This window comes from Phacochoerus africanus, chromosome 15 (genome assembly GCF_016906955.1).
Source record: "Phacochoerus africanus isolate WHEZ1 chromosome 15, ROS_Pafr_v1, whole genome shotgun sequence".
NCBI classification, from domain to species: domain Eukaryota; kingdom Metazoa; phylum Chordata; class Mammalia; order Artiodactyla; family Suidae; genus Phacochoerus; species Phacochoerus africanus.
In genome coordinates, this window is record NC_062558.1 from 49,900,350 (window position 1) to 49,918,307 (window position 17,958).

Genomic DNA, 17,958 nt, shown 5'->3' on the forward strand with positions numbered 1-17,958 from the left:
ACGGATGTCTCCCCTAGGGAGCTTTGCAGTTGGGCAGTGAGGCCCAGCCAGAAGACCCTGGTTGGGAGTGGGGGTGGGGTGGTGGGGCTGGCCGGGGAGGATCAGGACCATCATCCCCCTCAGATCTCTGCTGATGCCTGAAGGGGGCTGTGCCCATCTAAGATAAGGAATGGGCTCAGCAGGGATGCTCCCCCCGCCCCACCACCACAGTCCCAGTGAGGGAGCACAGGCTGCCCCAGAACTGGCCACAACTCCTGGTTGCTTCTCCTGCCTCTGCTGAGGAGAGAAGACCTAGCAAAGGCAGGGGTAGAGCTAGGTGGGAAGGCACTGCCCCAGCCCTGGCTGGGCACCATGCCCCATAGCCATTTCTCTCCTGCCAGCTTAATGCCTTGCTAGCTGCCCACCCCCCCCCCCCCCACCAAAACACCCAGAGGCAGCAGATCCAACTGGCCCCTATCCTGGGAACATCTCCCTAAGCCAGGCAGTTTCCACCTGTCCCACCCAGGCTTGCCCTGTGCCCCAAGCCAAATTGGCCCAAGGCCAACCTTTAGCCGGATATGTCACTCTCTGCCCGCCCTGCCTCCAGAGGTACAGAGGCAGTGTCTCTCACCCCCTGGAGGATCAGGACTCTGCCAGGCACTGGAAGAGCCAGGTCTGGACTCCCAGAGGTCACACACCTGCAGGGAGACAGGCCACCTTGAGGCCATGCCCACCTCAGGCTGGATCTCAGGCAGGTTCTCCAGCCACATGTCCTCAAGTCACAAGAGCAGCACACTGTCCACACTTGTGTTGTCACAACACCCACAGGGTCACACAGCAGTTAGGTCCAGTATAGCTGAAATCCACCCTCAGGCCTGGTTGGCTCCAGAGCAGGTGGGGACAACCAACCTCCCCCCACCCCTCCCCACTGTCTCCAAGTCTGGAGCAGACACAAAGGCTTACACCCTGCATGGCTCTCAGTCTCACTGCATACCTGATCCTCTGTAAGGTCAGACCCAGGGAGGCTCAGCACACCCAGGCCAGGAAGAAACGGGGTGTGCTGAGAGCGTAGTTCCCTGGAAACCAGCACCTGTGTGCAGGGCCCCCACACAGAGCCTGACAGTGGGGTCTCGCTGTCACAAGCAGAAGGCAGGCATGTGGTGAGCGATGGGAGCTCAGGGGCTCTGGGGAGAGATGCCCTGGGCAAATGCCCAGGACCTCAGCCTCCTCCCAGCCCAAGCCATGTCCTGCAGCCCGAGCCATCAGTGCCAGCCTCTCCTGAGACCCAGGGGATGGGGATGGGCATCCGCACCTCTAGCTGACAGGCCATGTAACAAGGAGATGGGGCCCAGAGGATGCATGCAAGGAGCCCCCACGGCTTCATGTGACAGTGGGGACCAGTAGGCCTGCCTGCACCAGAGCCTTGAGAATTATAGGGGCCTGAAAGAACCTTGTGCCCCCACCCCAGGACTTGTCAGGACCCTATGCACGAATGCCCCTTGGGTCCTAATTGCCCACAAAGCACTTGGACATGCAGGACACCGGCCTGTGACACTGCCTGAGAGAAACAGTTCCTCACTCACAGGACCACCCCTGAAGGCTCCTGCAGCACTGTGCCACCCTTACCTTGCTCCCTCAAGGCCAACAGGAGCTCCATGTGCAAGGATGCGCCGGTGTAACCTGTGAGTTGGCTGTTCTGGGTGAATCCTGGTGGTGGGAGTGTCCCTGGCCACCGGTTTGGGTGCTGAAGGGTGTGCTCCAACCTTTCTCTAAAGTCACTCTTTTTTTTTTTGTCTTTTTGTCTTTTTGCTATTTCTTTGGGCCGCTCCCGCGGCATATGGAGATTCCCAGGCTAGGGGTCGAATCGGAGCCGTAGCCACCGGCCTACGCCAGAGCCACAGCAATGCGGGATCCGAGCCGCGTCTGCAACCTACACCACAGCTCACGGCAACGCCGGATCGTTAACCCACTGAGCAAGGGCAGGGACCGAACCCGCAACCTCATGGTTCCTAGTCGGATTCGTTAACCACTGCGCCACGATGGGAACTCCTAGTGTCACTCTTATCACTGGCCTGGTCACACTGAGTGCCCAGGGACTGCCTGAGCCTGCACAGACTCCTGGGAGGAGGGATGTAGAGGTGGATGGAGGGCCTGGGCCGCAGATAGGCCCAGCATCTGAGAGGCTTATACCTCACAAGCCCCCTTGGGAACACACACCTGCTCTTTGCCTCACAGGCCCACACCCCAGCAGGGGTGGCCCGGACCCAGAGATGGCTGCTGCCCAAGGAGCTGCCCAGGGAACCATGTGGCCTAATGTCCCCACATAGGCACCCCTCTCAAGACCTGAGCCATTGCAGACCTGCAGAGTGCTTCTGGTTCTTTGACCAGGACCCTACCCTGACCTGACCCCTGCCTTGCCCAGGCTGTCCAACATTGCCTCTTGGGTAGCAAAGATGCCTCGTGGAGTTAACAATCCAAATTCTCAGCACTGGAGCGTGGAGATGCCAGCTAGCTTGGAGGAAGAGCCTTCCCTACTGTGGGACACTGGCTCTGTATGTCAGGTGCCTGGGCAACCTCTGCTATGGGAGTGCTAGCATCACAGTCCCACGCCAGGCAGCTCTCTCTCCTTTCCCTGATGGCCGAGACAGAAATGTGCCTTCGCCTCAGGCACACGGGCCCAGCTGCAGCCCCACATCACCCTCACTAGAGCCTCTGGCATGTGGAAATGGCTCGGACTGCGTGATGCAGCTGCAAAGTGTTCTTGGTTTCACTGAGCCCAGCTGTTTTGCCTGTTTGACCCATGAGTGAGGACCCCGGTGCAGAACAAGGACCTGCTAGGGAAATACAGGGGGCTGGGGGCAAGGGTTCCTATTCCTTGGTCTAGGGCGGCATCTACTTCAGCAAGGCAGGACAAGCACGCATGTCCCTATTGTGCACACACCCCACCAGCACCTACTGAGAGGGCCTGCCCATGGCCCCAGTCACCATGAGGCAGAACTGGGGTCTCGGTCATGGATGCCAGGGCTCTCACAGGCAGGCAATGACACAACCGTGACCCACATCAGCTCAGCTGACTGGGCACTTCCAGCCCAGCTTGGGGCTCAAGGAGCAGAGCTGGCCACTGAGGAAAGTCAAGGATGGGTGGGGGACAGAGCAGCTTCAGAAAGTAGCAGCAAGTGTCTGGGCTGGGCGCTGAGGGACAGGGATCCCCCAACATGGTGGTGAGGCAGAGTGGAGGTGGGCGGAGCCTGGGACACCAGGGATGGCCAACAGGATGACTTGGAGAGTGAGGGGTGCTTCGTGTGTGCAATGGGGCTACACATGGCCTTGGGGAGAGGGGATGTTGGGGTCTGGAGGACGGGCAGAGTGGGGGAGAGCCCAGCTCTGAAGCCCATGCGGTGACCTGGGGTTGGGGGTGTGTTTGGTGGGGCCCGTAAGAGCCTCCTTGGAGTAAGAAGATGCTGCCCCTGGGCTCCTTCGAGCCCACCCCCCGTCAGGGCTGGAAATGAGCTGCCTGTCCAGGCTTCTAGAACAGCCCGCTCTTTGGAGGGCTGCTGAACTCCTTTCATCTCAGGAGGGGAGCCCGCATCCAAGAAAAGCCATGTCTGACATGCACACTGAGAAACTAGGACAGCCCATCCATCATCTGACCCTTATGCCTATGAATGGCCTTATGGACTTGGGAGCATCCACGCCTCCAGCTGGCTGGGCTGCAAGTGAGGCCATGTTTAGGCCACAAGTGGCAGCAGTGGCCATGGCCTGTGTCAAATAGCTTCCTTGTGTGACCCGCACAGGGTCCTTGTGCAGGGAGGGGCCAGGCTGGAAGGGCAGCGGTGATAAGGCACTGACTGCAGAACAGCTGACATCCCAGGCAGGACTGGTGCCTCCACTGGCCTTCGGACCCCAAGCAGCTCACACACACACATCCCACCTCCTCCAGGATCATCCTGCAGGGCAGGGCTCAATCCCCAATCTGCAAAGTTTCCCCTAGACCAGAACAAGTTCAAGATGTGACTGGATGACAAGACCAAAGCACAGCACCCCTCCCCTCCCTAGAGCCCTGAGCAGCCTCTGCTACGGCCCGGGTCTCCCACCACACTGAGAGGGAACATGACAAGGCCAGCCCAAGGACTGGGGCCACCATTCACAGCCCTACACCCACTGAGCTGTTGCCCAACTCACAGAGGAAGGCCGAAGTCTACATGCAGCCACTGCCATGTGTGTCCCATCGCTCCATGGCCAGAGCACACCCTCCCTGGATACCCCCTGCCCCCCGTCCCTTCTCAGTCCCATCCCCATGCTCCAAGGTACATGGCCTGCAGGAGGGCTGCGGCCTCTGAGCACTCATTGTGTCCTGAACACAGCTGTGTCCTGTTTGCCCTACGGCTCCTCCTGCAGCCCTGGGCACCAGCCCCACCCTCTCTAGGCCTCCAGGGTGCCACCACACTGAATTTCCTGTTGTACTGATGCAAGACCGGCTCCACTCCCCACCTGTGAAGCGCTTGGACCAAGTGTGGCCTGAGACAAGTGGCCTGGGCTGAGCAGCCTGAGCCCAGGCTCCCCACCACTCCCCTGAGTAGGGCCAGGTGGGCCCCTCTCTGGAAAGAAAGCCCACCACTGAGCTAATGGGGCCAGGAGGCCTTCACCACAGCCCAGAGCTGGCCCTTACTTGTCCTTCCTGAACAAATTTGCCAACATCCCTGCACATGGGGGTGGGGGGTGGGGTGGCAGGACAAAACCTGAATCTGTCAGAAGATCCCTGGCACTTTCATCACTGTGGCTCAGTCTCCTGGTCTGGGGACTGAGATTCCACGTCAAGCCGCTGCCTACTGCAGCCAACAAAAAGAAGAATCTAGGAGTTCCCACCGTGGCAGAGCAGAAGAGAATCCAACTAGGAACCATGAGGTTGTGGGTTCAATCTCTGGCCTTGCTCAGTGGGTTAAGGATCCGGCATTGCTGTGAGCTGTGGTGGAGGTCACAGATGCAGCTCGATCTGGTGTTGCTGTGGCTGTGGTGTAGGCCAGCAGCCGTAGCTCTGATTAGACCCCTAGCCTGGGAACCTCCATATGCCACGGGTGTGGCCCTAAAAAGCAAAAAAAAAGGAGAATTTGAATCTGTACTGCCATGGTGATGGGCTGTGGTGATGGTCTGGGAGTTGTGGGGAGGTTCCACCTGCTCTGCCACATCCTAATTTTAGATTTTATACATATTTAGAGATTAACATTTCAAAGTTTGTGTTTTTAATCAAACAAATTCCTGCACATCCTTCCCAACTTACACCAAGCCAAGTCACAGATGTGTTCTTATTCACAAGGCCCCTCCCCCCAGCTCCCTCCTCCTCCTGCAGGGGCTTTCCTGGACCCTCTTGTGGACACAGCAGCCCTGGAGCACATGCAGTAATGGTCTCCTGCCAACCTCAATAACCTCATAAGGCAGATCTGGGCAGCCCCACTTGGCAGATGAAGAAACTGAGTCCCACCAATACTGCCCAGCTTACCCAAAGCCATCAATCATAGGAGGGGCCAGGCATGCAGGGCATGGGGCTGGTCCGAGCAGAGCAGCAGAGCGGCAGAGCGAGGTGTAGGGAATGGGTGCCCCCCTGTGAGGCCTCTGCCTGCCCGGGTGAGGGAATCTTTGCTCCACCCCCAGGGGTGCTTGGTAGCCATAGCCTGTCACCATGGAAACCAGGCATGGGCTCCTGGAGCCTGCAGCTCTGGTTCGGATTTCATCAAAAGCAACTTGGTCAAACTTTCCAAATAGGAAAAGTGGAAAAAGAGAGAAATTCCCAGTCTGAAGCCACCCCAGAAAGACGGCCTGGCCACTGGGCTTGGGAAGCCTTGTCTGGACCAGCAGTGCTGGCCAAAGAGCCTGAAGCATCCCTAGGGCCTGTGCCCCTCCTTCCAGGGAGCCAGCGGGTGGCAGTGTAGCCACGGCAGGTGGGCCCAGCCCTTCCTGTTTCATGTTTCCCAGTAGGGTGTGTGAGAAAGAGTTCTTTTGGAAAAAGGGTTGGAAAACCACTGTCATCCAGCTGGCCCACCTCTGGAGCCGGGGAAACTGAGGTCAGAAGGGACCAGGACCAGGAAGTCAACAGCAGGGCTGAACCTGAGGACAGGGCAGTGTCACCAGGACAGAGCAGGCTCACAGAAGGATCTATGGAACCAGCTGACATGGGTGGGAGCCATGGCCTCCAACACTGAGGGCTCCGTGCCCACCCCCCAGCCCCACCCACAGCCACCCAGCATCACACACAGAAAGAAGGGGCACCAGTAGGGCCAGAGTGTGACCTTCAACCCAGCACACCCAAACCCTGGTGGCCTTCACGCAAGATACCCCTGAACTGGAGCAACTGGCACCCAGCTCTGGGCCATGGGGGTGCCACCTGGGCTCTTTACTCAGGCTCCTGGGCCAGCGCCCATTGCTGCAGGAAGGCCATCCTCCCTCGGGGCTTCCACTCCAGCTGAGGATGCTGCTCTGAGCTCCCCGGGGTTCCCAGGAACTGCCCAGAGAGTACCACAGGGGATGGGTGACAGAAAAAGGCAAACCAGTAAACCCTTCATCCCCTTTGCCCTTTTTGGGATGCTCAGCTACTCTCTACCCTACCCCTCTCCCACCCAGAACCCTCCCTGGCGGGGGTGCTCCAGCCCACTGCCCTCATCGTCCAGGCAGGCATTTAGGAGGCAGAATGGGAGTGTCAAGTGGGGATGACAGCAGGTCAGTCATGCACTCTGCCAGGGGTGGGCCCAGGATGGCCCTGTCCTAATGGCACAAGGCTGCTCCCTGGGGGCTATGTGGCTTGTGGCCAGCTTGACACTGTTGGGACCACAGGGCTTTCCAGTGCAAGTGCGGGATGCTCATATCTGATCTCACAGACAAGGAGACTGGGTCTGTGCAGTCACATAGTGCCCTGGCTCAATCAAAGGTGCACAGGGCCTATGGGAGCAGCACCCTGGTAGGAGGCAGAGCCTTGGCTCAGCCTCTAACCCTCCCCTTCCCTCTCCCCGGCTCTGTGGCTCAAGGTAACATGAACCCCTCCCTCCTGCCAGATTTGGATGGGGGCCAGCTAATTAGGGCACCACAGCCCTGCAGTGTGGGCTCTAACCACAGCTCCAGTCTGGGTGGGAGAGTGAGAGGCATCCCAGCTCTGCTCCTCACAGGTCGTGCAATACTGGGCCTCAGCTTACTTATCGTGAGATGGGGATCATGAGGCTGTGGGGAGGAGTAAATTGGAGTGTCAGGGGAAGTGCCTGCCACTGCCACCGCCCCCCACCCCAGACCCTCTGTGCCCCAGGGAAGCAAGCCCTGAGGCCCTGAGGCCTCTCTCCCTCACCAACAGTCCTTCCCACCTCAGCCCAGGAGCCAGGCCACACCCACCACCCTCGCACAAGCTGGGAGCGCCAGAGAGGTCTTGCATCAGGAGTGAGAGCCAAGCTTCCTCCTCACCAGAGGATGGGTTTTTGCAGCGACTCTGCTACAGCAAAGGCCTCAGGAGCCCTAATCCCTCTGGCCCTGAGACGCCCTGTGGTGCCTGCCCTACCGCTGGGTCCTGGAGTCTCAGCAGACACCGCCTTCCCTCAGCCTCTCCCTCGCTCCCAGCCATCCTTGGTCCGAGTGGGCTGCCTGCCCTGCTCCGCTTTCCAAAGCCTTGAGAGGCCCCAGGCCCCTCAGGAAGTGCCCCCCCAACCCCCCGCCCTCCAGCTGGTGTCCCAGGGGATAAAGCTCAGCCCAAGCTGAGCCTTAGAAAGACTCAGCAGGGACACTTATTCCAGGAGCAAGCCTCTGAGAAACAACTTGCAGTGGGAAACAACGTTACACCGAAAAATGTTCTCCTCTCAGGAATGTTACGCAGCAAGCACTTGACCATTCTGGATGCGTACACAAACACTGCCATCCTCTGGGAGGGCCAGAAACTCTGGTGTGAAGGCCACCTGCAGTATGTGGGCCACGACGCAGCTCCCACTGTGCGAGACCATTGGCGGAGTCAAAATGCTAAGGGATGAAGCACATACCTTCTGTCCCTGAGTCCACACCTGGACACAGAAAATGTCTGCAAGGGCCAGGCAAGCATGCACATGGGGGAAGCCCGACAGATTGGTTTCTTTTAAAAGTCTAGCTGTTGAACAGGGTGGCCTGATTTGGGCAGGGATTTATATGACTGCTGTCACATCAGAGTGGAAACCTGGGCATCTTATGGCCTTGTCCCCACAGACAGTGGGACAAGCCTGTGGGCAGGAAGGCCTTTGGCACCTGCTCCAGGCTGAACCTGCCCAGGAGACAGGAAGCTGTGAAGTTCCATGAAGCTTGCTGAGCTGAGGACCTGGGAAGGACAGCTTGGGGCTAGGTTGAGAAGTCACAAGTTTGCTAACCTTTTAAAGACTCTTAAAAACTGGGCCTTTTTCCCTGGAGAACTTGAAGTGATTCTTTTGTTTACTCTGCTTTTGCAACCAGCCCATAGATCATCTCAACAAGACTAAAAATAGCCTGTGGAAGTGCCTCCTACGAGCCAAGGCTCGAATTTCCTCAATCTAAACTTTTCCCTCTTTTCTGTTCTCTAATTTTCACTCATGTGCCTGAGTTTCCTTCAACACACCGTCAGGATGGAGCTGTGGCATGGCCCCTGTGATCCCAGAGGTAACCTGCCACAGTTGTCTCCGTCGAGGGCAGGGAAGGGAACTGAGGCCCCTGTTGGGTGGCGTTTGCTGACAACCAATCCCAGACAATCTCTTCTGAGAAGTCAAGGTCAGAATGTGGAGCAGAGCCATCTTCGGGGGGAAAGGGTGGGACAACAAGCCGTGGGCCCATGCCTGGGTCAGAGACACACAGGGACAGTGGGCCTGGGGCGCCAGTCCTAGATGGCTCCCCAGGCCCCCTCTGCCTGCACCCACACTCTCTACTCACTGGCCGTGTTCCCATGCTCTGACCTGGTCAGATGCCTGGATCCCGTGTGGCCAGGCCTGTCTCCTCATCTGCAAGGCTGGGACGATGGCATGACCTGTGCCCGCAGGTCCTGAGGGCTCAAGGTGCTGCTGTGTACAGTGGTGCTGGGAGGGGTGGAGGCTGGAAGCACCCCTGGGCTCACCCCAGCCCAGTCTCCCCAGGACATCCGTGTCAGCTGGTGGGCCATCTCCTCTCTCCTGGCCCAGCCCCGCAGTGCCCAGCAGCAGGTGCCCATGTGGCACCTGCCGGCCTCCACACTGGCTCCTGCTGCTCTGTGCTGAGGGCACCCCCATCACCTCCCAACCTCCTGCTCAGCCTCAGGCCACAAGGGCTGACCTCTAGGAGGGGTGGGAGTTTGCTCAGGCCTGGAGGTTCTCAAAGAGCATGTGTACAAAAGTGACTGCAAGGGTGGGGTGCAGGCAGGGCTGACACTTGCCCAGAAGGACGAGGCTGGAGGGTCAGGGAGGTTGGGTGAGCCTGGGGAGCCTAAGCAGTGACACCTAAGGAGGAGCTGTTGAGGGGGCCACAGAGGAAAGCCCCCACCAGCATGTTTAAAAAGAAAACACCAAGGGAGATGTGCCACCGCTTCAACAAACCCACCCCTGCCTCACGTCCCCACACTCCTTCCCCATCCTCCCAGCTCCACCCATCCTCCCTGGGCTCCCATGGCTGTTAGGTTACCCCCTAGGGATCTAGGCGCCCTCAGAGTGGGGCTCACACAGAGGTGGTGGGCTTCATCACAAGGTGGTCTCAGAGAAAGGCAGGGGAGGGGGACTCCCCATGAAGGAGGGAGGGGCCGAGGCGCAGTATGCAGTCCCAAAGACCCCCTCGCTCTCTAGAGCCCCACATGGCTGCTGTTCCCACCAGCATAGCAGCTGAGGAAGCCGGCTGTGGATTTGAATCTGGCCCCGCTACTTGCCAGCTGTGTGACCTCGGGCCACTCCCTGTCTCTGGCTTCTGTGACACACTCCCCCCGCCCCCCAGAACCTGCTGTGCAGAAGCCACTGAGCATTTTCTCCCAGGACCCAGAGCAGCCAAGGCAGCCAGGGAGGGGCCTATGAACAGTGCCACAAGCTCTGCTGTCCAGCAGGAGGGGCCAGACCTCCCGGTAGCCTGGTGGCAGAGAGTAGAAAAGCACCTGCTGGTGTCAACCGCCCGCCATACACGTGTTATGGGGACCAGAATGAGTAAATGGGGCTAGTCCTGCCACTGCCCCCCAGGCCAAGCCAGACTAGGCACAGCTGCTCTGGTATCATGAGCGAGGGTGTAGCCTGTCACTGTCCTCTGCCTCTGGAGCCCCTGTGGGGTGGGCCTGGGGGATCCACCACAGAGGGATGGCCCAACCCAGCAGACAGTATAGTCTCAGCCTCCAGGAGGTGCTGATCAGTACTATGGTCAGCTACTGATCTGGACGCCCAGCAGCCTGGCATTTAGCCTGCCTTCCAGGACAAGGCTAAGTGCCCGAACCCCAGCCCGCTCCACCCATTCACCTCACCCAGTCACAGCCAGCCCCAGCGTGGAGCCAGCGCTGGCTTTCTGCCCATCCTTCCTCACATGCTAGCCACCACCCCCGGCTTCAGCACTAGACAGCGCAAGGTTCACATCCCTCCTCCAGCACAGATGGTTGTGGGACCTCGGCCAAGGTGCCTTACTCCCTGGCGCCTCCATGACACAAGACTGATAATCCAGCCTTGTGGGTTGGCCTGTGGACCCTGGACCTTGCTGCAAATGCAGCTGGCCCAGGGATGGGCATGCAGCAGGTTTAACACTGCAACATGTGCCTTGAGGTATGGGCAGAGGGACAAGCCATGGTGGAACATGACCTGGTCATAGCAGGGCCTAAATGGAGGGAAGGTGATGTGGGTGAGACCAACTTCTGAAAAGCTGTGGGTCTGTTGCCAAGGGGGCACTTCCCATCTTGACGGCTAGGCAGAGCAGGCAGGCGGGCTGTGCGCCGGAGGAGCTGTAATGGGGCTGGAACACCCCTTGTGGGTGCCCTGGGGCTCAATTACCACTGGTCGGCTGCACGGGTCTGCTGCTGCCAGGAGGGTGGGTGTAATTAACTAGGTAGAGACCAACACCTCTTCCCTAGGTTGTGCGAACAAAGGCTCTGAAACTGGGGCTGACGTCTGGGGGTGACACCAGTGACATAGCTTGAGGAGTGGGTGAGTGGGGGTGAGGCAGGGGGCTGCATGAACTAGCAGGGTGGCAGGAGAAAGGTTGGGTGGGTCCTGCAGCAGGAGGCTGCTGTTTGGGGCACAGACCCCAGGCCTGGCCAGGGCGAGCTCTGCCCTGCATGGGGCTGCTGTCCTCCAGCTGGTCCTGCTCCAGGGATTCCCTCAAGGACGGGGGGCCTCGTGTGTACCAGGCACTATGTGGGGTGCATTGGGGCAAGGGCAATGCTGTTTCAGATGAGGCCCTACCTTGGGTGGCCAGGTGCACTGGGCTTTTAAGGCTGTGCCCTGACCAGCACCCCCAGCCTTCACCTGGCCCACTGGCTCTCTCCCCAGGGGAGGGAGGCTGGGCAAGGCCTTAGGGTGGGCTGGGCCTGGGCTCAGAGGTCCCTGGCCTGCTAGGTGGGCTCACTGCCCCCACCCCTCCATGTCACCAGCATTTGCAAGCAGGTGGAGGTGGGGGACTCCACGTGTCACACAGCCAACTGGGAGGGCTTTGGATAGGAGGGGGGGGCCTGGTTCTCACCCAGATGTCTGCTCTGGCCTCAGGCTGACCAACCAGGGGGCCTTCCTCCCAAATTAGGGCCTCATGAGCACTGGGGCTCCAGGGCAAGAACATTTAACAAGACAAGTCCTGATGACCATAATAACTCCCATCAGTATCAACAACAGGAAGTGAGGACAAACAACCATGTTGGGGGCATGGGGAGCCTGCAGGTGCCCAAGCCGGGGAAAGGCACTGGCCCTGGGCATGAGAAGGAGCTCAAGTTTCCCTGGTCACCCCCACAGATGGGCCAAAATCAGTCACCTTTGGTCTGAGTGCCTGAGGAGCAGAGCTGTGGCTGGCTAGAGGGTGCCTGGCCTGGCAGAACTGCCAGGCTGAGTGGGAATGCTGGGCACCTGTCCAGAACCCCCGGCACAGGCAAGGATGCAGACCCGGGAAGGCACACTCATGTGAAGCAGTGGAGCACTGAAGCCTGCACCCCACCAGGGACAGCCAGACAGTGGGGTACTCTGCAGCAGTGACCAAGAAGGCACAAGCACTGCCTGTGCCATGGGTGCCAACGGCTGAGGCAGGCCACGCAGAGGTGCCCAGGTGGTAGGTGGAGACAACGGCCACATCTCAGGCTGTCCCACTTGAGCCAGGGCAGGACCTGGAGCCCCACCTACAGCCACACCCCTTCTGGTACCTGCACTGCCCTCGGGAAGCACCAGCAGATCCACAGATAAGCCCTGCAACCCAATTTCCCAAGCTCAGGGAGAGCTGTGAGATGGGCCAAGAGTGAGCCAAGTGTGTGCCCAAGGCTCCTGTCCACCTGCACGACTACTTGCCAATGGGCCACACCCTAGGTGGGCCAAGAAACAGGTTTAGTGGCTGGGAGCCAAGCCCACCAGGGTCCAGAGTCTGTGCTTTTCTCAGTGACCCAGGGCTACCGCCAGCCGCAAGCTGCTTGCCTGAGCTGCAGGCAGACCCCCACATAGGGTGGGGGGCCCAGGCAGGGCAGCCCGGAGGGAGCAGAACAGCATCTCCCTTCCATTCCCTCAAACCCTGGCCACAGCTGCTGCCACCCACACAGCCAGGGAATAGGGCTGGCCAGGCACCCGCTCCCTGTGCTTCTTTCATGGTGGCTGGAAACTGGGTTGAAACAAGAAAAAAACCCTGCCTGCTAAAATCAGCAAACATTTTGGGGAAGGAGGGAGAGCCATCTCTAGCTTGGTTACTATGGGAACATTTCCGAATATGCTACAAGGAGGATGGAGGTTCGCCCTGGACAGAGCAGCCCAGCTCCAGCCTCCACGGGCCCACCACCTGGAGGTGCACACCACACATGAAGCCAGCACCCACCTACAGTGAGAGCCGTGCCTCCAGCCCACAGGACTCCTCGCGGGTCCCAGCCTCTCCTTTTGCCCCACAGCACCCTACAGGGGCCCACACAAGGGGACCAGCATTTAGGGCTCTCCCGCAAGGCTACAAGTGTCCTTCCGGGCCTTCGCTGTGCATTCCTGGCCTCCTCTGCAATGGACAGCCCCTCTCAGCAGTGCCCCCAGGCTCAGGCCCTAGTCTGGCTTCCCTGCCTCCCCCCAGGCCTCTGTGTCCTCCCTGCCCCACGCCACCCCCAGTCCGCCTGAGAAGCCATCACTGGGTCACATGCCACATGCCTTCTGCTTGCCCCTCCCCAGGGCCCAGGCCAGAATAAGCCAGGGCAGGGAAGGCCACAGGACCTTGACCGGAAATGTCCAACCACGCCAGCTCTGATCTGCAAAGACCAGGTCAGCAAGGAGAGGCCTGGGGTGATGTGCCTTCAGGTGGGCCTAAGACCTACCCCAGACACGAGCCCTGGACACAAGCCCTGCCCAGGATCTAGCCTGTTCCCCACACGGCATATGAAAAGGTGGTGGAAGCTGTTGCCTCAGTCAAGCTGTGCAATGGCTGGGCTGGAGATACGCCAAGTACATTCCTCTCCCTCAGACGCTCCTCCAGCCACATGGCTGGGCTGCTATGTGCCGCGTCTCTGCCACAGGGCCCAGGCCACCTGCCCCCCAACTCCTTACACACACCCAGCCCTTTGCTAGCCCCTCATGTTCCCCACCAAGGCCCAGCTGGTGCTGCTCTCAGGATATTCCAGCCCCACACTCTCTCCTGCCTGCTCCCTGGCTGAGCAGTACCCACCTTCAGCAGGAGCCCTGCCTCTAGCCCACAGGACTCCTCGTGGGTCCCAGCCTCTCCCTTTGCCCCACAGCACCCTACAGGGGCCCACACGGGGGGACCAGCTTTTAGGGCTCTCCCACAAGCCTACAAGTGTCCTGCAGCAGGGCCCACAACAGCCAGCACTGGCCAGGCCAGGGGCACACACCTGGAGCCAGCTCCAGGGAGATGATCCACAGACATGCAGTGAGCACCTCCTTGGGACACAAAGAGGATGTGGCCTTGGCACAGATGAGCGGGGGTGACCACCCACCAGAGGATCCCAGGCCCGGGCAGACTGCCCCTCTCCTAAGGAAGGTCTCCAAGGCTTAGTGCCTGCCTGTGAGAAAACAGAAGTTACCCAAAAGCCCTCTCCCTGTACAAACACACACACACACACACACACACACACAAAATGTGCGTGAGAGAAGCTGCATAACAAACTTATATGATTTTGTACACATGCCCCTGAAAAAAGAGCAGCAAGCCATTCACAGAGGTGCTCGAAGAAGGGCAGGGTGCCTGGAGGTGGGACCAGGGGTGTGGGCTCCACTGCGTGTGTCTGACAACATGGCCTTAGGTGGCTCACAGTTTTCAAAAACTAGCACTAAAAAGTAACAGGTAGGTCTCCTAGCCCAAGCCCTGAGGCAATGGGGGCTTCAAAGACAGCAGGTCAGAGTGCCGAAGGCCCTTCATCAGCCTCCCTTCACATCCTCCCAAGGGTCAGCCCCCGCCCAGGTCGAAGCAGTAACCCCCAGTGCACACTGGAAGGGAGAAGTGCAGCCCGCTCATCCCAAGCCACAGCACAGCTGCAGACAAGGTCCCACCAGCAGTCAGCCCAGGGCCGCCCTAAACACTCCTCTGTAAACGTGGCAGGGAAGTTTACAGAGGACAAATGCATGCTGAGCGCATGCAGGGCCAGCACTTTCCAGTATGCTGGCTGCGAGGCATGGCTGGGAGCCAGCCCAAGGGTCCACCTGTAGCAGCCGCAAGGAAAGAGTGTGTGGATCGGCAAGGGCCATCTGTCACCAGCCAGTGGGGAGCCTGCCCCTGGGTACCACATGAAGGGGGTGCAAGCATCTGTCTGCCCTCTGCCCAGAGGTTCACCTTTCACTGGGAAGCAGAGGAACAAAGGCTGACCCAGAAGAGGCAGGACCACCCAAAACGTCCCGTTCAGCCTGGGGTTCCCCGGTTCCTACAGGGCAGCATTACCCAGATGATGGCCTGTGTCCCCCTTGCAGGCACAGCCTGACTGCCCTTCTGGGGGGATTCACTTTCTGGAAGGCTCTGGAAACCACAGGAGGAGCTATGGAGAGTGAGCCCAGCGGGGAAAGGGCTCATAGCACCTGGCCGCCCTTCTGACGTGCTGGGGACAGGCGTCTGAAGGGCTGGCCTCCAAAACGTCGTTGTTGGGAAAGCAGGTGTCTCACCCACAGGAGAAAGTGGGATTGGGCCAAAGCACCCCCACTGAGGGGTAGGGAGAGAGGGAGTCTCTTCCTGAGCCCCAGGTCAGAGAGGGGCACTCTCATTACCTAACTGGCTGCTCCTCTGGCAAGTGATGGGAGCCCAAGGAAAGGAGAGTAGCAGGAGAGTGGGGAGACTAAGCCACAAGCCCGGCTCAGAAGAAAAGTTTGCAAAACATCAGAGAAGGCCCCTTTCACTAATATATCAAGAGTTCTTACAGATTAATTTAAAAAAGGGCCAATAATCCAACAGGAAAATGAACAAGAGTAGAAACTGCACAGAAAAAAATTAAAGCTGCTCACCTGTTATCACATTCCATCCCATACATGCTGAACAGAACACGAGTGTTTATGACCCACTGAAGTGAATGTATGGGCCAGTTCATTAACAGAGAAAGTCCCTGAGTTCAGAGTTGAGGTGGGGCTGGACCTTGTGGGATATCCTCAAACTTCAAGGCACAGCAAACACTTCTGCCTCTCAGAGTTTATCCTAGAAGTGGTCTCCCACACACGTGCAGAGATGTGTGCACAGGCGCTGTCTACAACAACTAAACGCCCATTAACAGGGATGGTAGGTAAACTAGAGGACAGACATATGACTGGGTTTTTTTTTTTTTGGCTGTGCCTGCAATCGAGCCTGTGCCATAGCAGTAACCTGAGTCACAGCAGTGACAATGCTGGGTCCTTAACCTGCTGAGCCACCAGGGAACTCCAAGGGACAACCACATGCTGGCAGTACAGAGCAGCTAATTAAAATAATACCAAGTTCTAAAACACCCTCCAAAACACACTCTTAAGTGAAAAAGAAGCCAGGGGCGGATACCTCTGGAAGGACACAACTGGATAAGGGAGAGTGGCTGTGGCCTGGGCTGTCCTGGGTGGGAAGGGGCTTCTCTTTCATTGCAAGCCTCTCGGTACCATGTAGACTGACTGCAGGTTACAGGTACTACTCGTTTATAAAACACTCACAGACAGAGGGGGCTTCCAGGCTCTGGAGCTCCTGACTAGCCCCTGGGTCAGGCCTGGGAAAGGAGAGTCATGGATCCAGACACCCATCACATGGTGGGCTCTCAGAGGAGACCTCACGCTACATATGCCTGGAGAACCAGCCTTTGCCCCTGCAGACCCAAGACAGGCCCCCTTGGCTCCTGTGCAGGACAATCCCGCCCTTCAGTTTCCCTACATGTAACCAAGGCAAAAACAGAAGAAACCAAAGCTCAGAGGGCCTGTGTGACGTGCCAGAGCCAGCTAGCTGAAGACAAGTGAGGAAGACAAGCAAGGCCCAGAGGTGGGGCCAAGGGAGCGGCCAGTTCTCTCTACGGGGGCAGAGCCCAGGCTTGGGTGGGGTGGCCAGGAGGGATAGATGTGGTTTCAGGGGGCCTCAGGGACAGACCATGTTCTGCCTGAGGGGTGGGTCCCTACCCTGCACAGGATGTCAGAATTGAAAGAGCACTGAAAGCCCAGCACCATCCGCCTTTGTTCTTTTCAGGAGGAGATGGGCTTCAATCAGAAATTCCAGGTGCCTGAGACCACCCGGGGGCACGTGGAGCTGCCCTGGAGGAAGCAGGGCATGGGCCTGGAGCCCCTATCACCACCGCCTGCTAGGGCCCCAGAGGACCACACAGACGGGCAAACCAGTGCTGGGAGTGGGCAGCGACTTGCCAGAAGTCGCATGGCAGGCGGGGCCCCACTCCTGAGTCTGGTGCCCCCCCAGCCTGTCCTCTGAGAATGCCACAATCTGATGGCACTGGGAATGCCCACCCAGGGGTCCGCTTCCACGCGTCTGTGGAAAGCACTGGTGGCGGGAAGCCTCAGAAATCAACAAGGCAAAGTACTCACGTTGAAGAAATTGGTCTTGTTCCTCTCGCAGAAGAGCCCCTGTGCCGGCATGTGCTGCAGCTGTTGCCACGGGATACCGCTGCCTAGCAACACGTCGCGGGCCCACTGGAGGTTCTGGGGAAGCAAGAAGTAGGTTGCAAGTGAGTGTGTGGGCAGCTCAGGGCGCCCACGGGGAAGGCAGGCAGTCCCCTCCTTCCAGGCTCCACTGGCAAAGCAGCAGCGAGTGGCAGCCCCTGCAGACATCCATCCCACAGCGCCAGGCGGCCCTGGCTGCCACTTTGATCATCTGGCGGTGGGGAGAGTTTCCAGATTGGATTTGCTGCCCTGGGAGAGCGTGGCCTCAGCCTGCCCTCAGAGGGCATGGACAGGGATGCTTTCCCTGACAACTTCGCAAGCTGCTGCATGGATCCAGCACCCCACCTTCTGCCAGGAGACCCCCAGCCCCAACGCTCAAGCCTGACCAGTCAGGCTGTCCACAGCCGCCTCAAGCCTGGGAGAGCGGGGGCTCTGCAGGAAGCCAGGGGAGCGTGCTGGTGGGGAGGGGCTCTGTCCAGCACGCAGGCCGTGGCTCTCTGGACAACAGTGCCTCCTGGCAGAACCCAGGGAATCTGGCAGGGCAGGAACAAGGGCCTACTGGCCCAGGTGGGACACCAGCCATGGGCCACTCTCAGAGTGGTGCTCTGCTCCTACAACACTGACCAGCAGCAACTCGATTACTATCTGGCCACTGTGCTCTCCCCAACGACACCCTGGAGCACAGGGCCTGGCATGTTCTCCTTGCTTCTGCTAAAGCCCAGACTCTCACACAAGGCCTAGGCTACAGTAGAGCTTCTGCAAACATTTCCTGGCTCAGCCCTGACACAGCCATCAGCTGCTGTGTGGC

At 59.0% G+C, this 17,958-nt stretch overlaps 1 protein-coding gene across 12 annotated transcripts in view; it reads right to left on the reverse strand.

Annotated features, from left to right (window-relative positions):
- The window catches only part of CABIN1 (calcineurin binding protein 1), a 101,995-nt gene that overhangs the window by 17,074 nt on the left and 66,963 nt on the right, over window positions 1–17,958 (reverse strand). For 10 of the 12 annotated variants that reach the window (XM_047761905.1, XM_047761898.1, XM_047761899.1 and 7 more), the window contains 2 exons: window positions 17,076–17,189; window positions 13,943–14,113 (listed from right to left, as the gene is read on the reverse strand). In XM_047761905.1, the coding sequence (XP_047617861.1) occupies window positions 13,943–14,113; window positions 17,076–17,189 (285 nt within the window). The remainder of the gene's footprint in view (window positions 1–13,942; window positions 14,114–17,075; window positions 17,190–17,958) is intronic. The other 2 variants (XM_047761907.1, XM_047761906.1) reach the window with 1 other exon arrangement.